The following is a 27,894-nucleotide window of genomic DNA, read 5'->3' on the forward strand; positions in this document are numbered from 1 at the left end:
CCTGAGGATGGGTGGGGGAGGTGTACAGTCCAACCTCACTGCTAATGTTAATCTGTATTTGTAGCCTCTTCCCAGCACCAGCAACACCATCTTAGCTGTGCTTCAGAACATCAGGCATTAGATATTCATAAGGAGTACGCAACCTAGATCCCTCACATGTGCACTTCACAATAGGGTTCCTGCTCCTATGAGAATCTAATGCCGCCACTGATCTGACAGAAAACAGAGCTCAGGTGGTAATGCAAGCCATGGGGAATGGCTATAAATACTGCTGAAGCATTCCTGGCTTGCCTGCCGCTCACCTCCTGCTGTGCAGCCCAGTTCCTAATAGGCACGAACTGATACTGGTCCAGGGCCCAGGGGTTGAGGGCCCCTGCGCTACACGGGTTAACCCAGAAAACATTATGCTAAATGACAGATAGACACAAAAGTTAACATAATGTATAATTCTATTTATATGAAATATCAAGACTCGGTAACTGCACAGAGATAGAACACTGGTTGCCAGGGGGTAGGGGGGAAAAAAAATAGAGAGCAACTGCTTATTTAACAATAAATAAATAAATAAAAATTTTAAACTGTTTATCAGGAAAAGAAAGAGTAACCACCTTAGAGCCTAAAGAGTAAATGACTCAACATTAATGGAAAACCAGTGAAAAGAACAGGGATGTGAGCCAGATCCTTTAAAATCAATAAAGTACAAAGAAATTTCAGGATAATTTCATCAAGGTGTCATATATGTTTCCAATCACAATAGCTAAGGCTGATTCTATTTACAGAATGAATAATTTTCAATTTCTTTCTTTTACAGAATGTAAGTTGTAGATATATATCTTGGGGAAAAAAAGAAATATTGAGGGGAGACAAAAAATAACTGAATCACCAGTTTATTAACATAATCTCAATTCCTGTAAAGGTCAATTTCTATTATTTCTGCAGGCTGTATAATTAATTCTAAAAAAAATCTTTTAAATGTTTATTGCTAAATTGACTATCCTACATATGTACCCTCAAAACATTTGTAATTAAATGTTAGTTTCAAAGGTAACTCATAAGCAATACCAATGTTTTTTCTTTTAGCAGAAATTTTTTTCCTAAGGAAAAATATTATGCAGAAACAGTACTTTTGTGAATTGACATATATGGTAATGTGGCTCTATGACTACAGGACTCCATATTTCACATTTTGTAAAGTAAGCTAAGAATCACTAAAATCTTAATTACCATATACACATTTACCAGTAGAAGAATCAATGTTACTTATAAAGATAGTTATTTATTTCAGAAAACATGTATTAACATGACGTGTAATATACACATAGAAGAACACAAAACTAATATGTAATACAAACACCTATTTAAACACACAGGCCAAGAATTAGATCACTGCACCCTGGAAATTACCCCCCTTCCATCTCCCATTCTTTATAACCTTATTCCTCTATAAGGCTGACTTTAATCCTAATCCTGACAGTCACTGGACCTATCTATGATACCAGTCACTACACTTTTGTTCTGCCTAATTCTGAACATTACATCTGTATACGTTCCTTTGTGCCTAGCATTCTAGCTGTGCATCTGAGATTCATCAGTGCTGCCTGGCGGAGCTAGCTGCAGTTGCTCACATTCACTATCGTATAGTAGTATTCAATTACATAGTCAAATGCAATTTACTTATCCGTTTTACTATTTTTACATTATTTTATCCATTCTATTGTTTTTACATCATCATAGATAATGACAGGACAATATTTGGTACTGTTGCTTTTTAAAATTTTCGATATTCTGAGAGGATATAGAAATAGACAATGAACGTGTACTTCTAGGGTACTGAAGAGAGTTATTAAAAAGGAAGAGGCCTCACAGGATAGATTCCGCACATCTTGGTAAAAACGAGAAAGCTTATTAAGCTCTTAAATCTTTTGCTTTTCACAGTAGATGGGCTTATTTGTGGTTTTCTGAAGAAGCCTAATGGAGAAAACAATTTATAGTTTATCTTTTAAATATCCTTTGTTTTAGATGTAAGAGGGAAACATCCAAGTCTCTGTAACACTAATTCCTTCTGGAAAAACTGTATTCTGTACTCCATATATGAAGTTCAGTTTGTCATAACTGAAAAAACTATAATGGAACCTACCTCTGCTTGGTTGAGGCTAGAATTTGGAACTCGTGGGGCATGGTGGCTCAGAGCAGAGAGACAGACAAGAATGAGGTGCAAGGCTCCAATTTCCAGTGCCATCCTCCGTAGAAGTACGCCATCATCAGTGGTCAAAGGTGTCGCACTCAACAAGCTACGAAGGACATGGAAAGGAAGGGTGGGAAGCACAGTGGCTGATGGAGACTGCAGAATGTGACCTGGGTGGAAGGAGGAGAGAACGCAGAAGTTAAAAACATTTAAAAACACAACGAGGAGCTACATACAGGATCATCAACTAATGACAGTGTCATATAAAATTATATCACTGAGTTTATTATAAAATAACCCAAATACTACAAACAGAAGAGTATCAGGAAAAGCTCTGCAAGACACAGTATGTGCAAACTCCAAAAGAAAGTTGAAATGTACATAAAAATTAATTGCAGATGATACAAAAATTATTAAAAACTAGAATTTAAACAAAAACATAACTAATAAAGAAGCATTAGGAGTTTCTTACGACAGTAAGAGACTCACCGCTTGCCTTGACAGCAGTTTTAACCATGAACGGTAATGAACAAGTGAAACTAATTTTTTGCTGTTGTTGCAGAACAGTTTTTCCACCATGATCTAGCCAGAAAGAGGTGTTAAATGAAAGAAAAACAATGCTACACGAATGGTGGATGAGACACTATTATGGAAAGAGATATCACCACTATGCTTTTTAACAAATGTTCATTGTCTATTTACTAAAAAAAATTGCCTGAAATGGCACAAAGTCAACTGCTTCCTTTTCTGTTTAGGTCACATCTACTTGTCTTACAATAGAGTGTTAAAATACAGTTTGCATGTACATATAAAAATATCAAATGTATGACAAAAATATGTGCAACTATCATGCATCAGTTACAAAATACAATCATTCTTACTGCTGTATCTACTTAAAATAAAAAATCAGATCAAGTAATTCGAGATTCCTGATCTAAAATAAGTACAACTGATAGCTGACCAACAGAGGTTTGAACTCCGCGGGACTATGAGGGCATACTCTCATACAGAATTTTTTCATCCAAACACAGACAGAAAAACAAGTATTTGTGAAATTTAAAACCCACCTGTATGAAGGTACGAGCTTTTGCATTTACACAAGCTGCACAGGGTCAACTATGGGACTTGAGAATGCACAGACTTTGGTGTATGTGTGGGGGTGGGGGGCAGGTCCCAGAACCACTCCATGATGTACAACGAGGGAGACAGCATATACAATCAACATATGAAGCAAACTACCAAGACTATTCAGAGTTTTACAAAAACATTTCAATAATGTTACCATTTATGAAGGATTCCATCATTATGAAAATGCAAAGGAAAAAATGTGTACTGCGAATATTAGATAGCTATAGAGTTTTCAGATCCACAAACATATTCGTATAGTTTTATCAGATCATATACACTTTGTGGTATAGGATTTTTTTTTTTGAGACAGGATCTCAGGCTGGATCTTAGCAGTGGCTTGATCACGACTCACCAAAGCCTTGACTTTCTGGGCTCAGGTGATCGTTCTGCCTCAGCTTCCCAGGTGGCTGAGGCTACAGACGCATGCCACCACACCCAGCTAATTTTTAAATTTTTTTATAGATACAAGGTCTCACTGTGTTGCCCAGGCTGGTCTTGAACTCTTGAGCTCAAGGAGTCCTCCCACCTTGGCCTCCCAAAGTGCTGGGATGACAGGCGTGAATCACTGCGCCCAGGGTGGTTCAGGACTGAACAGAAATCAACCCTAATCAAGACCATGAGATTTTTAAAAAACACAGGAAAATACAAATTTTCTTATAAATATTAACTGAATGATCACTGAGTGAAAAACTGAGGCAAATCAAATGAAAATATCCTTGCAAGGTTACCCTAACCATGATATTTTCTTTGTTTCTTTCTTTCCTTCTATTAAATAATGCCAACCCAATGGAAACAATCACCATAGTCTTCTGTTATTAGTTTATATTATCATTCTATATAATCCTATTATTTTCTCAATTCCATCCTCTCTAATCTAAATATTGCTCCCAGCCGGGCTCGGTGGCTCAGCCTGTAATCCCGCGCCTTTGGGAGGCAGAGGTGAGGGGATGGCCTGAGCCCGCGGGTTCGAGACCCGCCTGGGCAGCGAGACCTCATCTCTACCATAAATCAAAAAAGTGGTAGTGCATGCCTATAATTCCGGCTACTTGGAAGGCTGAGGCGGAAGGATCGCCGGAGCCCAGCAGGTCGAGGCTGCGGTGGCCGGGAGCGGCCACTGCACTCCAGTCTGGGTGACAGAGTGAGACTCCAACTCAAAATAAATAAATAAATAAATAAATAAATAAATATTGCTCCCAGATTCACTTTCTTAAATAACTATTCTTGTCACATCACTAATTTTCTTGGCATATTTTAATAAATGGTCACTGCTAGAATAAAATCTAAAGTTCTTAATAAGCCTTTCCAAGATCTGTTACCAATATTAGCTTTCCAAATGAGCACTCAGTACTACTTTTTATGCAAATTTTCATCAGCTAACTTACCACCTCTCACACATTGAGTCTCCACACACTACTCATACCATTCCTTCTTTCTGACATAACTCATCAACCTAACTCTCATCTATTGTTCAAGGGCCCACTAAAACCACCATGCCACTACATTCACATTGCTGGGTCGAGAATTAAACTCACAGCTGTGCATCTCCATAACACTATACTCGAGTGTGCTCAGGGACTTTTATGACTTGCTAATTCTGTATGTTTATATACATTCCTCCCTGCCATTACTGGAAAACATTTGCTACTTCAGGGCAGATCTAAATACTGGCTTCATGTTTACATCCCTCTGATGATGTCCAGCAGTTTTATAAGCACTCAGAAAATAACTCTTGAATGAATACAGAAACAAAAATGGGCTGGGCATGGTGGTTCATGTCTGCAATCCTAGTGCTTTGGGAGGCCAAAGCAGGAGGACTGACTGGGGCCAGGAGTTTGAGACCAGCCTAGGCAACATAGCAAGACCTCTGTCTGTAAAAAAAAAATACATATATATTTTAAATTAGCCAGGTGTGGTGGTACACACCTGTCACCTGCGGTCCTAGCTACTTGGAAGGCTGAAGCAGGATGACTGCTTGAGCCCAGGAATTTTAGGCTGTGGTGAGCTGTGTTTATGACACTGCACTCCAGCCTGGGTGGCAGAGTGAGACCTCTTAAGAAAAAAAAAAAAAAAAGTAGGAAAAAAACAATAAAAGTGAAGGTTCTTGTCGGGCACAGTGGCACATGCCTATAATCCCAGCAATTTGAGAGGCTGAGGTGAGAGGATTGCCTGAGTCCAGGGGTTCGAGACCAGCCTGGGAAACTTGGCGAGCCCTCATCCCTACAATAAATAAAAAGATTAGCCAGGAATGGTCACACATGCCTGAAGTTTCGGCTACTTGGAAGGATGAGGCAGAAGGATTGCCTGAGCCCAGTGGGTCGAGGCTGCAGTGGCAGGGAGCGTGCCACTTCCCTCCAGCCTGGGCAACAAAGTGAGACTTCAACTAAAAAAAACCAAAAGAAAATGAAGGTTCTTCAGAATTTAAGCCACCGCCAGGACCAAGTCATCTCACAGCTTAACGAAGCAAGAATGAACACTAAGCAAGCATCTGGGTAACTTTACACATTTAATTAATAATACTAAGCACTTACTTCCTTCTCCATCATCTGTCACTCCCAATACCAACCGAAGAAGGCACTGGGCATGTTTCCTCTCTTTTAGTAGCACTTCAGCATAGCCCGGAAGACGAAGAAATAATCCAAAAGCAGCCAGAGAATGGGCAGGGATGGGAGACATGGTCTGCACTGCGGACTTGATGGGTGGAGGTTCGGCTGCGATGGTTTCTGGTGCTTCATAAACTAATTCCCCTGACTGTTCAATGGTCACCCACTCAAACTGATCGCTATCCTTTGGTTTTTCCTGAGTGGCAGAAGTTACAACTGGAGCACTCACCTAAAGAAAAAAAAAAGTGTTTGTTTGCACGTTTCAACACCAGGTTCAAATTAAAGACTTGACTTCAAATGATCTCTTTAAAATAAAGAAATATAAAGATTAATAGAGAAACTTGTTTTAAAAAAAACAAGCTTCCAAACATCAGGAAGCACGTGATATCATGAGTATGGCAGGGTTTGCCATGTGTCTCTACTTAAAGTTATCATTTTCCCCTTTGTAATTAGTTAAATAACTGTACACAGAATCTTTGAGACTATTTAAGTATCTTCTTTCTCACCAAATTTTGATCCATTAGCATTAGAACTTTTGTAATTATTGCCTAAAATGATAATTATGATGGTGGCTACCAAGGGTGACTCTGTGATTCTGTCATCCCCTCTACGTTATGAGTTGGTACTGAACTATAAAAAGGACATTCCCTTCTTCCCCAGGTATGTATTCATCTGTCTAGAAATCTTCATTAGTATGGATTCTCATTTTATTCAGTTATATTATTACTATCATTACTTATTTTGATGCCCAAGTAGAATCAGATTTGGTCACTGGAACCCTTTTAAAGCAGAATCCTGCCTCCTTTTAACGTGTCCCATCATCTGCCAAGTCCCTCCTTACTTTCTAGAACAGCAAGACAGTCTAGGTTCATCTTGTACATACCCTGTCCAATGGTAGAATTTCTCCAATTAGCCTGATTTCTTTGAGTGGAAACAGTATTAAAAATGAAGATAAGGGAGAGAGACATCACTAGGGAGAGTCTGTCAGACCCTATCAGCAAAGGTATCCAAGGGAATACATGAGTATACACATACATATATATATGCGAACACACATACACTTTCTAGTATGTACTCTTGACTACAAAGACAAGACAACAAAATGCAACATACGAATCTGAATTGGATCCTGAACCACTCACCACCTCACACCATGCAAAAGAAAATCGATTTTTTCTTTTGGCCCTAAAGAACATCTGTTGGACAACCAGCAGAACTTAGTAAGATCTGCAGCTTACGGTGCTGTGTCAATGTAACTTCTGATTTGGATAATTGTATTGTGGTTATATAAGACAAAGTCTTTGCACTTGCAAGTAAAGGAGCATTGTGCTCAGAATTTAATCTTGATAATTCAAGGAAAAACTCCAATTCTAATCACAAAATTGCCACAGAAACTTTTCATCTTATTTAGAAATATTCTTTCTCTTGCTTGGCCATGAATAATGCACTTCATTACATACTTACTATTTATTTAATAAAAGTTTCCACTCAAACGTGTATGTGTGTAAGTATACTTTTTTTTTTTTGAGTCAGGATCTCACTCTGCCATCCAGGCTGGAGTGCAGTGGGCACGATTGTGACATGATCATGGCTCACCGCAGCCTTGATCTCCTGGGCTCAGGCGATCCTTCTGCCTCCGTCTCTTGAGCAGCTAGGACTACATGTGTACACCACCACAGCCTGGCCAACTGTCTTGATTTCGTAGAGATGAGGTCTCATGATGTTGCCCAGTCTACTTTTGAATGCCTAGGCTCAAGCAATCCTCCCACCTTTGCCTCCTCAATTGCTGAGATTACAGGCAAGAGCCATTGTGCTCAGTCTCTAACATATAACATAAGGAATAAGCTATTGACAGAGTTATCTCACTATTCATGTAAAAATCACCCCATATCAGATCCTTAGAAGTCATACATTGAAGAATCATTCCCATGGAAGGAGATATATACACAAGTGAAGGACATTCTTAAATTCATCTACGTCAAAATGTACCTGAACACTGAATAAAACAGTTCCAATTTTGGTGCCAGTCTGATGTGACTACTGAGGTTTAAGCAAGAAAAAGAACGTGATAAACAGCCTAATTGTGAGAACGTGGGCATTCAAGGCACTTTTCACTTTTGATCCATTCTGATAACTTTTCTAGGTGAATTCTTAAAAGACTTTTATATTTATTAGCTTATGCTGCACAAAGATAATTTAGCCCAAAAACTAACCATATAATAATAAATAAGGTACTTTGTAACAGAAATAGAATCTTACTTTCTTGCCATCATTCAATTTTCTTAAAGATTCTTCCTTTTTTTGAGTCAGAGTCTCACTCTGTGCCAGGCTGGAGTGCAGTGCCATGCTCTTGGCCACAGCAGCCTTGACCTGCTGGGCTCAGGTGATCTTTCCACCTCAGTCTTCCAAGTAGCTGGAACTATAGGTGTGTGCCACCACATCTGGCTAATTTTTTTATTTCCGGAGATGTAAGGTCTTGCCAAGTTGTCCAGGCTGGCCTTGAACCTGTGGACTCAGGCAGTCCTCTTGCCTCTGTCTACCAAAGTGCTGGTATTACAGATGTGAGTCATCATGCCCGGTTGTAAGTGACTATTATAACCAACTTTATACCAACAAATTTGACAACGTAGATGTAATGGGTAAGTTCCTTAGAAAACAACTTACCAGAACCAACACAGAAAGGATATGTGTATGTTTGTATTTATGTAGTCACAAAATTGTTGTCAAACATATACATATTTTAGTCTACCATAACTGTGGTTTTGAAACATTAATCCCATGTTTCTCCAGTTTAACTCAAAATCCAATTTTCATTATTAAACTACAGCATTTGACTATTTAGGAAAGTATCATGTCTTCTCAGTCATAAACAATTGTAGGAAATATATTTATATATAAATATCAGAATTAAAGGCATAATATGGTTGAAATGTAATTTCTGAATGTCTCTGGCAAACATTACACTCTGTTCATTGTATTTAAAATATTTTACTTTTCTTATTTGTGTTTCAGACATTATTCAAAATTAATAGGCTCTTACTAGAGTCTTTTCTTTGGGAAACCGAGCTGTTTCACACTAGTCTAACAAAAGTATAAATCTTTGTTGTTAACTGAGCAAAAGCATGCTTGGTTTTTTGTCTTTTTTTAAGTTAGAGTCTCACTCTGTCGCCCAGACTGGAGTGCAGTGGCTGCTCCTGGCCACCGCAGCCTAGACCTGCTGGGCTCCGGTGATCCTTCCGCCTCAGCCTTCCAAGTAGCCGGAATTACAGGCATGCGCTACCACGCCCGGCTGATTTTTTGATTTATTGTAGAGATGAGGTCTCACTGCCCAGGTGGGTCTCGAACCTGCGGGCTCAGGCAATCCACTCACCTCAGCCTCCCAAAGGTGCGGGAAAAAGCATGTTTTTAAACCTTTTCAATTTTGACTTTTCAAATGCGAAATAGAAATGTGTATATAATGTGTAGTTTAAAAATTTAAATCCATCTTAATCCTAGTATCCTAAAACAGCACTGTCTGAGTGATCATACTTCTGACATTTATATAAATATCAGTTTGTATTCTTCTACTTTGCTTCCTTTGCTGAAACCTCTCTCCTGAAGTTAATCATTGTGGATGGTTGATCCCAAAGTACTCTCATTTGTACTGCTCTAATGTACTCCATTGTATAACTATGCCAGAGTATATGGATCATGAGGGCGAGACCTCATCTCTATAATAAATCAAAAAATTAGCTGGGTGTGATGGCGCATGCCTGTAGTTCCAGCTACTTGGAAGGCTGACGCAGGAGGATTGCCAAAGACCAGCAGGTTGAGGCTGTAGTTGTTGTCAGAGTGCCACTGCACTCCAGCCGGGGTGACAGAGTGAGACTCTGGCTCAAAAAAAAGTCCCTTTTCATTATTTCTGTAGAAATTATAATAATATAATAATGTGCTTGTTATCATCTGTGTGTGATTGTCCTAATTTTTCCTGAAGTTTTGATAGGAGTTTATCATTTTAATACAAGTTTCAAATGTTTGGTATTCCTGTTTCTTTTTGTTTTGTATTTAATGGATTCTGGTTCTTGTAATAGTTCCTTGCTTCTTATTCTGAGTTAATTTTCTCTTCTTTTTCTGGTTTCTTATGCATGTACTTCACTGATAAACCTCTTCTATTAATTATAAGCATTTAAGGTAATACAATTTCTTTTGACACACTTTCATACCTCATGTCATGTTTATACTATCATTTTAAAATATACTGTAATATCTGTTCTTTCATCTATGTGTTACTCAGAATTGCACTGCACTCCTTAGGTTACAAATATTTGGGGTTTTCTGGATATCTTATTGCTACTGGTTTCTAATTTAATTCTGATGTGGTCAGAAAACATACTCAGTTTGATGTCAGTGCTTTTACAGCTGAGTATATTGTATATTTTGGTGACGTTCTATATACAACTGAAAAGAAGTGCATCCTGTAGTGGCAAGTGCTTTGTTCTGTAATGTCCATCAGGCCCACAGAGGAGGGTACATCACTATCAGGCACACCACCCCCAATCTCCTATATCCTTACTCATCCTGGTTCCTGTTACTGAGAGATAAATGTTATAATCTACACCTCAATGGAGACTTGTCTAATTTTCCCTTCAGTTCTAGGGAAACTAGATGCTACTTCATGTACTTTGAGACTACATTATTAAAGGCACACATTCAGAATGGTTATGACTTTTTTCTGAATGAAACCTTTCATAGGGATTCAGTAACTCCTGTTACTTCTTTTCTCTTCTTTTGAGTTGGTCTTGTTCTGTAACCCAGGATCGAGTGCAATGGCAGGACCATGGCTCACTGCAGCCTCCACCTTCTAGGCTCAGGTAATCCCTCTGCTTCTGCCTCTCAAGTAGCTGGGACTATAGGCGTTACCACGCCTGGCTAATTTTTTAATTTTTTTGTAGAGACAAGGTCTGGCTTTGTTGCCCAGGCTGGGTTTGAACTTCTGGGCTCAAATGGTCCTCCTGCTTCATCCATCAAAAATGTGGGATCACAGTCCAGGGCCAACATGCCGAACTCCCCTTTATTTCCTATAAGCTTATCTTATTGACTGTGTTAAATATTAAAATAGGCATGGCAGCTTTCTTAGGCTTTCAAGTGCATCTCTTTCAGGTAGCACATACTTTTCTTTACTCTGACAAATTTTTGCTTTTGAAGTATTTAATACACTTATACTTGATACCATTATAAATATTGCTGGATTTAAGTAGCATCTTCACAGAGTCACTATAATTATTTTTAAGTCCCTATCTGACACTTATAGCACATCAGTTTCACGGATTAATTTAACTCTTGGCTTTGAGTCAGTCACACTTCCTTATTTCTTTGTATGGCTAGTAATTTTTAAACTATACACTACATCTTGTTGGTGAGATGTGTCAACTCTTGATTCTGAAATATTCCTCGGAATATGTTTATGCTGGCTTGTGTAGCAGATAATCACCAGCTCCTCATCTGTGGCTCCCCTTTACAAGGATGAGCCAAACTCCAGCCAGTAAGACTGCAGCTGATGCTGAGTCTCCCTGTCCCACCTCACAGAGAACGAGGAGTGTTCTAAGAAGAAACATTGCATGACCTCCCCCAATGGTTCTATGCTTTCTGTGTCTAAATTCTCTCCAATTTCTGTTTCTGGTCATTCTCCGGAGCCTTTAACAAACTGCTTTCAAATATATTTTTGCCTAAAGCTTACAATTATAGACACAAGACAGTTAATTCCATTCCTGCTAGTCTGCCATTATTGATTTGCCTTTTTGAGGAGTGTGAGGTGGGGTGGGAAAGGATTCTAGAAAATTTCCTTCATTGGGTATAAAATTCTAGGATAACAAGTTTTGGTTTTCCTCTAGCATTTAAAAAATGTAATTCCCTGGCTTCCATGGTTTCTGTTGTGTTACTGTTGCTGTCATGAAAACAATAGGTCACTTCCTGTTTAAGCTGGTTTCAGTATTCTCTCAATGGCTTTGCTTTTTTTTTTTTTCTTTTTTTTGAGCTGAGGCTTTCTCCAACTCCTGGGCTCAACTGATCCTCTCACCTTAGTCTCCTGAGCAGCTGGGACTTCAAGCAGGCACCACTGCTCCCAGCTGTCTTTGCCTTTTTTAAGCACTTTTGCCATGATCATCCCAGGCATGAATATCCTGCATAAGAGTTTCTTAACATCTGAAGTGATGCTTTAAATTTACATCAATTTGGGAAACTTTTCTTCTTTTCGGTATTGTTTCTGTCCTTGTTTCAATCTACTCTCTGGGACTATAAACCCACATTTGTTAGAATTTTTAACTTCAATCCATATGGCTCCTAAATTCTTTCCATTCCTTATCATTTCTGTGCTTTGACTTGGATGACTTCTCTTGATGCAACCTCCAGTTCACTAATGTTGCAATCTGCAGCGCCTAAGCTGTTGTCAGAGGCATCTAACAGCATATTTAATTTGAGATATTAGAAATTCTCAACCATTCTATGAAGGTGATATTGCCCTGATACCAAAACTAGACAAAGACATTATAACTACAAACCAGAGTCCGCATTTGCTTTCTATCCCCGCTGTAACACATTACTACATGTTCAGTGATTCAGAACAACACGGATTATTATCTTAATGCTGCAGAGATCAGAAATCAAAGCTGGGTCTTATGGGGCTAAAATCAAAGGCTGTAATACTTCTGCAGGCTCTAGGGAGTCACAGTTCCTCCCCCTTGCAGCATCTGGAGGCTGCGCACGGCCATGTCCTTGGGTACTCCATTATCATGTCACTTCTACTCCTGGCTTCTGCTTAGATGGTTGAAAAGACTCACAAGGAACATGCTTCATCTCTTCAAAAGCCCTTGGTATGACTGAACACTCTGACAGTCTGATTTTTCTAAGGCACTAGCAAAAGGTTCAACTACACACACCCTTGGCTTTCACTCTGGAGCACATATGGTGAATCTCTAATTTTTAACATCTTCTGCAATCTGGAATTTTGACAATTTCCCAAATTGTCAACTATTGGTTGCTTGATGCTTCATAGTTCTTCTGTCAATGTATCTCTTTCCTCTCGCATTTTATTATAAACAGCAAGAAAAAAAACAGGGTGTACCTTCACTACCTTGCGTGGAAATCTCAGCGAAATATCCAAGTTCATCACTTCTAAGAACTGCTTTTCCACCAAGTGAGCTAAGGTTTCTACCACTAAATGACACAGATTCCTCTCCCTTCAGTTTCCAACATGCTCCTCATTTTCTTCTAGCCTCACGTCAACACTAAACCTCCATGTCTACCAAGTCTGCCTGTGACAGCTTCAACTCTCTCCGCGACAGTGTGGGTTTTCTCTCCTAGATCCTCACTTCTGGGCCCTCATTAGCAGAGGGTTTACCATCCAAAGTTCACAAACAATTTGTTCGAGGTAATCTAGGATTTTCTTGGGATTTCATTGATCAAATTGAGAAGAATGAGGTTTTCTGGATTTAAATTTTTGGCTAATAATGCCACTACTTTTTCATGAGAAATAAAATTTTACTGATACTTTTCTGTTTCAATCACCTTACAGCATGATTATACCACCTTACAATAAAAATATCCTAAACTTTTGAATAGTAGGTAAGCAATAGCCATTTACTAAACAGGTATTGTTGTGGGGTAAATTTTGTCCCCCTAAAAGACATGTCTAAGTCCCAATATCTAGTACCTATGAATGTGACCAGATGTAATCAAATTAAGATAAGGAAATACTGATTTGGGGGAACCTACTTCAAATGAGAGAGAGAGAAACATACAGAGACTCACAGATATATACACAGAAGACGCTTGTGTTAAGATGGCAGGAATTAGAGTGATGCAGTTACAAGCCAGTGGATGTCAAGAACTACCAGGAACCAACAGAAGCCAGGAAGAGGCAAGAAGGGGGTCCGAAGGGGGTCCACCCTATAGCCTGCGGTGGTCCTGCTGACACCTTGATTTCAGAGTCACAGTCTGCAAACTGCTGAGAGTACATTTCTACTGGGCTAAGCCACCCAGCTGGTGGTACTTGGTACAGCAGCACTAGCACAGAAAACCCATGAGAATCACCGCCTTGCTTCACACAACAAGCATAAAGTGCTCTGCATTTACGATTCCCCATGGACCACACTCTCTTCCACTAAAGAAAGAACACGGAAAGCATACACAGCACTAACAGCAACACGAGTGAACACATGATGACGTCCAATTCATATGGCTTTTAAACTCCTTAAAATGGAAATGGCACCTAAAAAGGGAATACAAGTTAAATAAAAAGACACATTTGGGCAACACTGTACACTATATTTCACTCTCCCTTTCCAATAATCTCCATAATAAACACAACACACAAAGAAGCACAGACATGAGAATGCTACTGTGACAACCGTGAATTAAGACACATGCAGCAGTGGGATGAGTCTGGCAAATGTGCTTGGCCTTTCACATTTCTCATGAAGCTCTGGACAGACAGACTTTTGAGAAATTCTTTTCACATGATTACAATTCACTGCAGTCTTGATCTCCTGGACTCAGGTCACCATTCCACCAAACAGCTGGAACCACAGATTTGCATCTGGCTAATTTTTTGAATTATTGTAGAGGCAAGGTCTTGGCAAGTCGCCCACATTGCTCTAGAACCCCTGGGTTCAGGCAATGCTCAAGCCTCCACCTCCCAAAGTGCCGGGATTGCAGGCAAGAGCCACCGTACCCAGCCCCAAGATTTATACAATGCTCAAAGATGATAAAGAAAGACGATTAACTTTTAAAATGTTAATGCAAAAATTCAACAAACAAAACAAAAAAAGAATGAAGGGTTTTGCTACAGAATGGTACACTGAATGAGAAAATCTTTTCTTACCTGTTGAATTACTTCCGGATACAGCATGGGTAGTCTTTCTGCAATAAGAGCCAGTCCACCCATTCCTGCAAAAACTTGTAACGGTGACTGAATGGGACAAGTTTCAAGTAAAGATTCATCCAATATCCCATCCATGCATTCATCACTCGGGGTGAGAGCCTCATCTTCAGGACAGGTACCAAGTAAATCTCCGTGATCTGAACAATTAAGTGACAAATAAATGAATAAGGATGAGAAGGAGGTATATTTATAATACACTTCCATTTACAAAAGCGGATATTACTGCCTTCTATCAACTCAACAAAAGAACACAAAGCATCATCAGTTATTCTGAAATAGCGTGTCAAGCCGTAAATGACCTGTGAATGACTTTTGATCTGGTCTTCCGAATTCTTGCTTCTCGAAGTATGGTTCCTAGGCATCACCTGAGAACTTCCTTGAAAAGTAGAATCTCAGATCCTACCTTAGACCCACAGAATACAAATCTGCTTTCTTTCTTTTTTTTGAGTTGGAGCCTCACTCTGTCACCCAGACTGGAGTGCAGTGGCCGCTCCCAGCAACAGCAGCCTCAACCTGCTGGGCTCTGGCGATCCTTCCATCTCAGTCTTCCGAGTAGCCAGAATTACAGGCATGCACTACCATGCCCGGCTGATTTTTGATTTATTGTAGAGATGAGGTCTCGCCAAGTTGCCCAGGCGGGTCTCGAACCCGCAGGCTCAGGCAATCCACTCACCTCGGCCTCCCAAAGCACTGGGATTACAGGCTGAGCCACCGAGCCTGGCCCAAATCTGCTTTCAACACGATTCTATAGGTAATTTGTAAGCAGACTGAAATTTCACAAGAGCTGTCCTTTAGCCACTGTTGCAAGTTACAATTTATATTAAGTCCTCGAAAGATACTGATAGCAAGTAATATACATACATTATGCCCTAAAGTATCCCGCTAAGAAAAACTGAATAATAACCAAGACTTCTCTGACTGAAAACTAAAAAGTATACCATGTAGGTTTAACTTTGAATTACTCACTAAGGAAAACCAACAGGTTTATATGTTCAACACAACCAAACCTCATGAACACTTTTTAAAAAAAGATACATAATCCTGCTGAAAAACTGGGCTAAGGACATGTATTAAAATTTACTGAAGAAGCAAAACTAAACTATACTAGTTGGCTAAACAAACTTTAGACAGATAAATTTCATTATATCCCTATTCAAAAATAGTCAACTAAAAAATCCTCTTAAAAATATTTAATAAAATATATATGTAAAATATAAAAAGATAAGAAAATATACTATCCTAATTCTGTATGAGGAAAAAAATGTTTATGAGCATGAAATGTCACTCTATAAATTATAACTGAATTGTAAATTGGAATTCTCACTTTGATTATAAAATGACAAACAGTTCACAAAGCCATCACAGAAACAATATTAGAAATTAAACTACATGGGCTACTAAAATAAGTGATGTTATAAGAGGAATTAATGCAACTTCAATCTTGAAGGATATAATGGGAGATTTTTAGGCCAGGTACGGTGGCTCAACCCTGTATTCCCAGCACTTTGGGAGGCCAAGGCAGGAGGATTACTTGAGTCCAGGAGTTTGAGATCAGCCTAGGCAACATAGCAAAATCTTGTTTCTCCAAAAAAAATTTAAAACTTAGCTGGCCATGGTGTTATGAGCCTACAGTTCTAGCTATTTGGGAGGCTGAAGCAGAAGGATCACTTGAGCCCAGGTTGAGGCTGTGGTGAGCTGTACTCCTGCCACTGCACTCCAGCCTGGGTGACAGAGTGAGAGACCCTGACTCAAAGACAAGAATAAGAATAATAATGATGGCAATTTTGTATATTTATAAATAACTCAGTCATATTAAGTTGATGTAATAAAAACATAGGTCAATTAAGCCTTTGCTATAGAAATCCCTGGCAACTCATGTGATGGACTGTAATATTTAGAGTGGTATCACACACATACCTTTTTCAGGATGTAGTCTTTTAAAAGAATCTGTTTTTGACAGACTTGGGTCTGTGATAACTCTTGATCCCAATTTAACAGTCAGGTCTATTGAGCGATAACCTTGTGGAAGTTTTCGGTCATACAGGAGAGTTAAAAGCTGGGCAAGTGTCATTTCAGCTGGCAATGGCTGGCCTAGAAATAACATAACTAAGTTAAATCTAGAATCTAAGAAAGACAGACTTATTTGGTTCAATTTACTCAATAACTTACTGTTTTTGGTAAATTACAGGCAAGAGTTTGACTATGATAACTTTTGAAACAATTTAAAATCTTCCAGTAGAAAGTTTACAAAAATTAAATTTAGTTCTGACATCTGTGAACAATAATGTCTTAGAAAGTATTAATTAAAGTAGAAAGTATGGGCAAAATAGAAACAAAGGAAGAGACATTCCCATAAATCTGGGGCTGGCAAATTTTAAGAAGCAGGTAATAAATATCTTAAGCTGTTGAGGCCATATGGTCTCTGTCGCAACTACTAATCTACTCTGCAGTAGAACAATAGGAATGGATAAGACATTAATAAATATGCAGGGTTGTATTCCAACACAACTTTACCTACAAAAAGGGGTACCCAACTCACCAGCCATGACTTTTTGATCCCAAAAAGGGAAATCTCTTCAGATTTAGTCAGCAGTTTTATTATAATACAGCACAAAAATGGTAGTAAAACAGGTGTAGGTTAAGTAACCCTTATCCAAAAGGCTTGAAACCAGAGTATTCAGATTTTGGATTTTGTCACATTTTGGAATATTTGCATATACATAATAAGGTATTTTGGGGAGGGGACCCAAGTCTAATACAAAGTTCATTTATATTTTATATATACCTTATATTTAGCCTGAAGATGATTTTATACAGTATTTTAAATAATCTTGTGCATAAAATGAAGTCTTACACAAGTTTTTCACAAGAGGTCAGTGTAGAATTTCTACTATGGAGTCATGTTGGTGCTCTAAAAGTTTTGAATTTTTGATCAGCCCGTATCACCTTGACCAGTGGGTAGCACATTGGTCAATGTTTCTCCTTCTGCTGAGAAGAACATATTACTGAACTGCCAGTGGTCTAGCCAACAGTTCTACTGCTTGAACTGGTCCCTACAGATTTTGCCTCACAGTGCTTCTTATGTAACTTGTCATAAACTCTCTAAACAGTTATTTTATCAATAATTTTATGGCACACTGACAGGAAAATTTAGAAAGCCAGAGAAGCGGGCATGCATAACACATAACTGGAAGGAACTGTACGGAAGAAGTTTCACTAACTCATTCTGTTCAGCAATACCACCGATCGAACAAGAGTCTGGTGGCTATACAGCTGGTTTATAAGATGGTTTTAAGATGGTTGTAAGATGATAAAAATGTCTCTGATGCGTCTTCATGTGAATATTACCTGCCAAGAGTTTGTGAAACAGGTGAAACACCGGGACAGTCATGATCTTATTGGCAGCCTCTGCTCCTGAGGATGCACTTCCTATTTTATCGGGCAATGCCCTCCCCCTCCTGGATGGTGGGCGAGGTGGGGTAGCTGACACAGCACGTTTTGACTGGGATTTCAGTCCTAAAAGAAAAATAACCAGTGAGATTCTATATAGCCAACACATCCTGATCAAGGAAAAGGGTATCTGAAAAATACTTTAGAGGCCAAGCATAGTGGCTCACGCCTATCATCCTAGCACTTTGGGAGGATGAGGTAGGAGAATTACTTGAGTCCAGGAGGTTGAGACCAGCCTGGGGAACATAATGAGACCTCATTTCTACAAAAAAATAATTTAAAAATTAGCTAGGTGTGGTGACACACACCTGTAGTCCCAGCTACTTGAGAAACTGAAGCAAGAGAATCACCTGAGCCCAGAAGGTTGAGGCTGCAGTGAGCTGGGATCATACCACTGCAATCCAGCTTGAGCAACAAGACTGAGATCCTGACTCAAACACACACACACACACACACACACACATACACACACCACACACACCCTTTAGTGAAGTATGCATTCTTTAACTAATGCCAAAAGACAAAAATGTTTTTTCTAATCCAATATCTGTTCTCCCAATTCTACTTGTCCTCATGACACACCACAAATAATTTTGGCTTGGCATCTTTAACTATTTTCTAAGAAAGTAAAAACTATAGCCAGATGCTATAATCTCTGAAATACAATAGGTGACTTATTCATGTAATATGTTATATGCAAATATGTGTAAGAAATCTTGGTACCTCAGTTGATCTATCCCTGAGATAGAATACATTATTCTAATCAAGGAGTACGTGACCTATGCTGAGCCTTCCCATATGAATGAAAATCATCTCAGTTAAAGAAATAATCCTCAGTTACCCTAGCTAGCCTTTTCTTCTTCTGAAACTCAGTATTACAAATCAATCTTTCAAGTGAATTTTAAATTCATTTTATTTTCTAATTTTTATTTTTTATTTTTTTATTTTTTTTTTTGAGTTGGAGTCTCACTCTGTCACCCAGACTGGAGTGCAGTGGCCACTCCTGGCCACTGTAGTCTCAACCTGCTGGGCTCCGGCGATCCTTCCGCCTCAGCCTTCTCAGTAGCCGGAATTACAGGCATGCGCTACCACACCCGGCTAATTTTTTGATTTATTGTAGAGATGAGGTCTCGCTTGCCCAGGCGGGTCTCGAACCCGCAGGCTCAGGCAATCCACTAACCTCAGCCTCCCAAAGGCGCGGGATTACAGGCTAAGCCACCAAGCCCGGCTTATTTTCTAATTTTTAAAATGAAAACTAATGAATACATTTTCATTTTGTATTGCTTTATTATTATTGTTTTTTAAAGCAAGCAGATAATATAAAAGATACTTAACACTTACTGGACTTGTAAGGAGTATGATCCACCCAAGGATACATTATCAAGTTTAAATGGGACATCTGAACTGTCTGTTCTGAGATATTCCTGCTCTTCCTTCAGTTTTAACATATTCCCTTAAAACTTTAACTCCCTCTCCTCATGTGTACAGATAGAAACATACTTATATTTATGCTAAATGCAAATATGTACACTTCTAGTTTATTTTTAAATCTGACAACATGTCCAATAAAATTAAAAAAAAAAAAACTGGACATAAAATAAGGCTAAACATCTGATGAAATTAAAAAAAAAAAAAACTGGACATAAAATAAGGCTAAACATCCCACTGCCAAAGAGTAATGAACTTCTGATGCAATGTTTTTAAATCTTGATATTAAAAAAACATTATAAGTCAGCTTTTTACATTAATGCATTTTATTACATAAAGTTCCCATAAATAAAATTGCTATATTTTTATTTAAAAACACCAAAATCAATATGATAAAAAATAGAAACCATACCAGAGGCAACAACAACACTGTAGTTGTCCTGAAACCCATTTTCCGCCTTAACTTTTTCTTTCTCTTCATGGTTTTTCTTTTCTTTGTCATCTTTCTGTTCACTAATTAGTTTAGCTGTAATACTTGGAGTATCTGTAAGAAAACATTATTTAAAATATATTGTTTTTCCAAATCATTAAGAAGGGAAGCAATAAGTATCTCAGAGGAAGATTACACAAGATAATATTATCCCTAATATGAGGCAACAGAAAGGAATTTAGAAGAAATGTCATGAGGTAAGACTTGATAATCAATCCTTGATGCTACTGATGAAAGGAACTGGCCATTCTTAGGCGAGAATATGTAAGTACCAATCTTTAGAAAGTAGGATAACAGTATTATAATAGTACTACCTCTAGAGGAATAAAAAACCAGAAGCATGAAACTTGCTTTTATTCTGAGCTTTAGATCTGTATTTTCAACTGGGAAATAGTTATCTCAAGGTTTTTTCTAAGATACTCCTTCTCTTCCTTCAGTTTTAATATATTTCCTTAAAACTTTAACTCCCTCTCCGTATGTGTACAGATAGAAACTTACATATATTTTGCTAAATGCAAATATGCACATTTCTAGTTTGTTTATTTATTTATTTTGAGTTGGAGTCTCACTCTGTTGCCCAGAATGGAGTGCAGTGGCCGCTCCCGGCCACCACAGCCTTGACCCGCTGGGCTCCGGCGATCCTTCTGCCTCAGCCTTCCAAGTAGCCAGAACTACAGGCACGCACTACCACGCCCGGTTAATTTTTTTTTTGATTTATTATAGAGATGAGGTCTCGCCAAGTTGCCCAGGCGGGTCTCGAACCCGCGGGCTCGGGCAATCCACTCACCTCAGCTTCCCAAAAGCGCGGGATTACAGGCTGAGCCGCCAAGCCTGGCTCTAGTTTATTTTTAAATCTGACAACATATATAAGATCATAATCATTTGGGGGCAGAATGTGACTCATTCACTTTTACAGTCTCAGGACAAATTACAGTATTTGCCCACTGCAGAGGCTCAGTGAACTCATTCACTGATTACTTAGAATTTGAGGCAATAAACTCAAACTACCTAAAGCTGATATGTACTCTGCCATCAAGCACTGCTTGTTAAAAAATAGCCTGTATGTTGTTTGAAGCCATTACCCAGTAAACACAGGCAAGAAATCTAGGGGAAAATGTTCTCTCCACTTTCCTCACTGAGTACTGTAAACAGTAAGGTGACCATTCAGTTCTATTTACTCCACTTTCATCTCTTGACCAGTGATTTCATCCCTAGATTTACTAAATGTTTATTCATTAGAATCTGCCATCCAACCTAATACCCTGCAATTCTTCTACTGAAAAAATGACCAGGGCAATTTGGGTTCCCTCCCACTGTGGGAGCTTTTCTTTCCCTCAATAAATCCTGCTTTCTTTAAAAAAAAAAGCTTACTGTGGGAAAATTTCATAAATGGCTTCCAATGGTTTGTCTATACTTATAACTAGCCATCTGTCATTATTACACGTAACAATCATGATACCAAAAGAATTAAAGAATTACGGGTTCCTGAATGTCCTATAACTTTTGTCCACTTAATTGGCTTCTTATTTATGCCTTAAACTATAAAGATGCCTTGAACGTCTCTATTCATTAAGTGGCTACTGAATGGATGCAGTAAAATAAAGTTATAAAAATACTGTAACGATCTATCCTCTTTAAAAAAAAATACTGAAGTTCCACATACATCTAGTCAAAGTTAAAGAGAAGTTAATTCTTAAATCTGACTTGCCTGACACTCTGTCAAGAACATCTGATAATGTTGTTGAGACTGGCAAATGAAGAGTACGGAACTTGTGGCCTGCACCATACATTGGATGCTGGATGACATGGCTCGTAGCATTTATTCTACCTTTGTACAGCTGGAAATCAAGAAATCAAGAAGCAACTTTTTGGGATATAAGTCATTACAAAACAATCTCAAAAGCAAACAATAATTAAAAAATTCAACAAATAATACAAAATAAAGTTTATTTTATATATTTATTTAAATGTGGCATGCTTGTCATATGATCTGCCAGTCAGCTTTTGCATTAACAACACTACACCTACAGTTCCTTCATTTTTTTCTGCAAATCAAATTATACTACTCAGGATAAGGTAAAATGATGATATTTTAGGTATGAGGGATGGTGCTATCCTAGAGAGATTTTCAAGTCCTGTCACTAAGTATAAAACTTATTCTAGTATGGTTTGCTATATTAAAAGTTAAAAGAATATAGAAATAACTGCAAGCTCTAATATGCTATGTGATAGCAGACTAAAGGAATAAATTATACAGTATATGTATACACAGGTAATATTATATAATATATTATACACAGCTTATCATTAAGATTTGAGTGTTGAGTACTTACTGGACATGGAGACTGAAGAAACATTGTCACTTTCTCATCTTCTAGCATCAACTGCAAAAATAATCTCCGTATAAACCCTGAAATGTTCCCAGATGTTGGAAGGTTTCCTCTTTGAGGAGATGTCTGAAATAGTTCACAAAGAACCTGGCAAGGCAAGACACTTAAAAAGTTAAATGTGAGGTTTACATGCAGCTTTTTATTCTGCATAATAAACAGGAAATTTAAAATGTGAATTAACAAGTATATTTTAACTTACCAAATCAACAACTAAAGAACAAATAATTTAATCTTAAAATATATGAATACAGAAGCAGATAAAAAGTTAAAAATACATGAATGTTTCTATGGGGAAGGGTAATTACTACTAAGGGGTTTTCACATAATGAATACCTATAATAATTTTTTTTAACTTTAGTCAGTATCAATGTGGTAATTATACAATAAAAATATGAAAATGATATTAAAAACATGGAACAAAACCTCATTAAAAACCTGATAGATGCTACCCAGAAGCACAAAGCACATTTTCACGTATCTACCGATTATCATGTACTTGGCTGCAGGAAGTAATTTAAATACTTCCTTTTAATTAGGCACATTTCACAGAGAGGTATTTCCTCGGTAATTAATTGCTATAGACAGTGATATATTTTGCATTTCTTCTTAATAAAGCTAAATTATTCAATATTTTATTGAAAATTATGATTATCTTTCTATATATTAATAAAATTTGACTTAGCACTATTAAATGTATGTGGGGAGGTTGCTCATTGATCAGTCCACCATATCTCAGAGAGGTTCCATACCACATACTTACATGTACAATATTTATTTTTAATTGTTATTTATTTATTTTTTGAGTTGGAGTCTCACTCAGTCGCCCAGACTGGAGTGCAGTGGCCGCTCCCAGTCACCGCAGCCTCGACCTGCTGGGCTCTGGCGATCCTTCCACCTCAGTCTTCCAAGTAGCTGGAACTACAGGCGCGCGCTACCACGCCCGGCTAATTTTTTTGATTTATTGTAGAGATGAGGTCTCGCCAAGTTGTCCAGGCAGGTCTCGAACCCACGGGCTCAGGCAATTCACTCACCTCGGCCTCCCAAAGCGCAGGATTACAGGCTGAGCCACTGAGCCCGGCTTGTACAATATTTAATTGTCTCAAAAGTCTTTGAGGCAGGTATTACTAATTCAATTTTATAAATTAAACAATTTGCTCAAGGAAACACGAACTAGAAAGTAGCAAAAATTGGCAAGACGCAACTAAAATTACTCTTGAAGCAATTCTAGCTTTCAAGGTTTTTGACCACATAGACTTAAAACAATAAAATGTCTTCCATAATTTTTAATGTGATTTATCTGAAGCCTCCTATCTGAAATCCACTCTAATGCCTGAGTGAGAAACAAACTGTCAGTTAAGGCAAGCCTGTTAAGCCAAAATGCAGCACCTTGATACACATATAGCATTCAATGATGGACTGTCGAGTAGTCAAACTTGTTCCAGCAGCTGAAGTGTTCTTTTGGGTTTGTTTTTATTTGTGGGAACTTTTCTTTAAAGAAGGAGTATACAATGTATGAGTAGAATGCCATGAATTTGTCAATCATCTCAACGTAAAGAATGAATGGCTTATAAGGCAGCATATTTTAGGTGGAGGGAGGAAGTAACAGCACTTTAATCACGGTTTAAAGTCACATCTTTAAATGCCCTCAGCCCCAGACTTTACCAACACCTGGCCTCAATTCCAATAGTGCTATGTGATAGCAGACTAAAGGAATAAGATGTCTACAACACAATGCAGTTTTTCTCCTCTCACCTGTGCCATCAGCTTTTGGTTGTTAGGGTGGCATGAGATGCACTGCAGGAAGAATGCGACCGTCGCATTCTCAATGGCTGTGCGCTGCGGAGTGGTCAGCCCCGTTGTGGCAGCTGAAGGAAGAGACGCTGATCTTGCACAGGCCTGTGGTGCACCTATATTATGTCCTCCAGAAGTGGATCCCGAGTGACACAACAAAAACAAAAGTGCTGTCCACAGTGGGTTGACTTCAGAACCACCAAGCCAATCTTTCATAATATGGCTATTGCCAACTTCTGTCAAAAACCGAAGAATAGGAGCCACCAGGTCTGCAGTGACAGGCATCTTACTGCACTGTGGGGAGACGTGATGCCGTCTGAGTTTGTCCTGGGAAAGATCTATAGACTGAGCAACGCTTTCTGAGTAAGAAATGTGGCTAAAGCAGAAACTAGCCAGACTTCTCACGAGAAGAGAAGGCAGACCTGAGTCTAGTAACTGTTTAATAGCTTCTGGAGACTGAGAAGAGGAAGCGAGGGTTGCCAAGTGCGATTCAGTTAGGGCGAGAGGTGCTTGTGCATTTTTAGAGTCATCTGTTAAAGACGAACTAAGATCCTGCTTTTTGCTGTCGTCTGTCATGGACAGTCGATGGTGACACTGCACTGGAGGAGGAGTAATTCCCATCCAGCCCATGAGCAGCGAAAAATAGTTTGGGTGTATGTGACACATTGAGCAAAGCAGACTGTCAACAGCTTTCTTCAAAACCATACTGCAGGGCAGAGACATGGACCAGTTAAAAAGCAACCTAGAAAAACAAGACACCAAGTTAGTGATAGTTTTTTTTTAGAAGGAACTCATTGTTTCAAATATTTGTTATTAGCTATCAAGTTGTACTCTGACACAAATTGTATTGCTTACTTAACATTAAATAGTATAACCTTATAATGTATTATGATAAATATATTATGCTTATGATAGATTTATTATTTAAGAATTTAGGTAGATTAGAAGTTAGGACAGACTTATAAATGAGTACAAAAAATCAAGTAACCTACATTTAAATGATTCTACCTGGTTCAATCATTCTGTGTGACCTCAGAAAAGTCATGTAAAAAAAAAAAAAACAACAAAAGATGGGTGTGGTGGCTCATGCCTGTAATCCCAGCACTTTGGGAGGCAGAAGCAAAAGGATTGCCTGAGTCCATAGGTTCAAGACTAGCCTGGGCAACTTGACAAGACCTCGCCTCTACAATAAATCAAAAAACTTGATGGGTGTGGTGGCACATGCCTGTGGTTCTGGCTACTTAGAAGGCTGAGGTGGAAGGATTGACTAAGTCCAGCAGGTTGAGGCTGTGGTGGCCATGAGCATGCCACTGCACTCCAGCCTGGGAGACAGAGTGATGCTCTTGACTTTAAAAAAAAAATTCCAAAAAATTTTTAGGTTAATTTCCACATAACTGTTTGTAAACTAAAAACTTCTTTTTTTTTTTTTTTTGAGTTGGAGTCTCACTCCGTTGACCAGGCTGGAGTACAGTGGTACACTCATGGCCACCCCAGCATCAACCTCCTGGGCTCCAGCAATCCTTTCTCGTCAACCTTCCAAGTAGCCAGAACTGTAGACACATGCTACCACGACTGGCTAATTTTTGATTTATTGTACAGACAAGATCTCACCAAGTGCCCAGGCTCGTCTTGAGCCTGTGGGCTCAGGCAATTCTCTCACCTCAGCCTCCCAAAGTACTGGGATTATAGGCTGAGCCACCGAGACCAGTCAACTAAAAACTATTAAGTGAGATTTAATAATAAGTCATGGGTTATGCCAGCTAGTAGAGCCAAATATGAAGATGACACACAAGACAACAAAAGGCTGCCTTTTATAAGTCATGGAACTCTTCAGAAATAGATAAAATATTCTGTTACAGACTTACCATTTATGAATCAGTAAGTTCAGCAAAGCCTTGAAGAAATGTAGGTAAATGAAAACTACTTGTCAAAGGACAATCTAGAAAGTAGTCTCAAAATTTCTAGCTCTACTTTTCCTCCACAGTTGCACATTAAAGATAAGCAAACGGAACTGAGAACAGACACTAGGCAGGAACTGCATTCTGATTTTTAGGTAAGAAAAGCAGGCAGTGCTGCTAATGTATCTTCATACAACATGGTGATAAATTAATTACATTTGTGTGACATCTCATTTCAAAAATATACCTGATTATATTCACTACTTTCAAAATACTATGTTGATACAAACAAACATGTAAAATATTCTGTTCTACCAAGTGAATACCTAAACTGATCTAGTACTGGGAACAAAAGAAGGATCTCACAACTCATACTGACTCAAAGAGCTCTTGGTCCAGCAGCGCTGGCAAGTCATACTCGACAAGCAGCTCGTAACTGTGCCACAGAATTGCCGCCACGCAGTGCAGGTGAGATGGAGATGGCATGAGAAGACCATACTCGATCGCTGAAGAGTTGGGGCAAACGCAGTCTATCCGGCCGCCTCTCTTCAGAGCCGCCACTCGTGCAGAGTCACTGACCCATTTCAACAAGGCCTGAATTCTTAAAGAAGAAAACGAATTCAAATAAGTAGCTACAGCACACAGCTGCCATGTAATATAGATACACATCATCTTTGCAAGGTAAACAGTGTATTTAACAGAATAATAAACTAATTGCTCTTCATCATTTTAATCTGAAACATGAGGAAAAGAGATACTGTAAGCAACAAAGATATAGTTCCAGTTCCAGCAATCTTACCGATTTTAAGAGACCAAAAGATGAGATAACACAACTATGACTCAGTAAGTAAGCACTGACTGCTTATCTTACTTATAAAAAATATAAGTTTCTAGAATTATAAGGCACATGCCTTAACAAACTCACTCTTCTCTACATTTTCCCTCATCTTACAGCAAATCCATACAACCCAGAGCTGTGATCTGGGGCCAATTCTTCATTGTGCCAAGTTTCATGAAATGCAGCACGTTTCACAGTCCTGGACCCTTAGCAGAAAGTAACAGGAGCAGCCACCCACCCTCATTTATTGTGACAGGAGAGTACAGCCTCAACACATACCTATATTTCTTCAAGTACCACCTAGTCCTCATCCTCTGGAGCTGGGCCCCAGAAAGACACACCCAAATGTGAGCCACTAGCTGAGAACAAAAAACTCTTTAAAGCAATTACACTTTCGAGTTTGTACAAAAAACAAAAAAATGTGGTAAGATTCATTACATCAACTTCTTAAAACACTGTGTGTTTGGTTTCTTCCTAGTTTCTAGTTTTAAGCATAAAATTCTTTGCTTCAGGGTAAAAGATATTATGGGCAGGAAGGTATATAATACTAACTAATCTCTACACTGAAGGACTGGAAGACCCTTAAATGTTTGATTTCTTATGACAGAAATAAAGACAGGGTACCTGTAAAATCAATGCTTGTATACCTAACCCTGAATTGTACCCCACATCTTTATGATAATAAAAAAATACAAAAAATAAAAAGCAAAAGCTTTTAATTTAGAAACAAACAAACAAACAAACAAAAGAAATAAAGACAATTCAGAGAAGGAGAATGA

The 27,894-nt window shown here is 38.5% G+C and overlaps 1 protein-coding gene across 1 annotated transcript in view; it reads right to left on the bottom strand.

Annotated features, from left to right (window-relative positions):
* The window catches only part of BIRC6 (baculoviral IAP repeat containing 6), a 165,619-nt gene that overhangs the window by 70,943 nt on the left and 66,782 nt on the right, over positions 1 to 27,894 (bottom strand). Inside the window, exons 43-52 of the mRNA XM_021714362.1 lie at positions 26,657 to 26,878; positions 24,341 to 25,121; positions 22,532 to 22,675; positions 21,907 to 22,036; positions 20,121 to 20,252; positions 18,179 to 18,346; positions 16,748 to 16,921; positions 14,771 to 14,967; positions 5,842 to 6,142; positions 2,138 to 2,355 (exon numbers count right to left, since the gene is read on the bottom strand). Of these exons, the coding sequence (XP_021570037.1) occupies positions 2,138 to 2,355; positions 5,842 to 6,142; positions 14,771 to 14,967; positions 16,748 to 16,921; positions 18,179 to 18,346; positions 20,121 to 20,252; positions 21,907 to 22,036; positions 22,532 to 22,675; positions 24,341 to 25,121; positions 26,657 to 26,878 (2,467 nt within the window). The remainder of the gene's footprint in view (positions 1 to 2,137; positions 2,356 to 5,841; positions 6,143 to 14,770; positions 14,968 to 16,747; positions 16,922 to 18,178; positions 18,347 to 20,120; positions 20,253 to 21,906; positions 22,037 to 22,531; positions 22,676 to 24,340; positions 25,122 to 26,656; positions 26,879 to 27,894) is intronic.

This window comes from Carlito syrichta, unplaced genomic scaffold (assembly GCF_000164805.1).
Source record: "Carlito syrichta isolate Samal-C Ts95f unplaced genomic scaffold, Tarsius_syrichta-2.0.1 Scaffold305633, whole genome shotgun sequence".
NCBI classification, from domain to species: domain Eukaryota; kingdom Metazoa; phylum Chordata; class Mammalia; order Primates; family Tarsiidae; genus Carlito; species Carlito syrichta.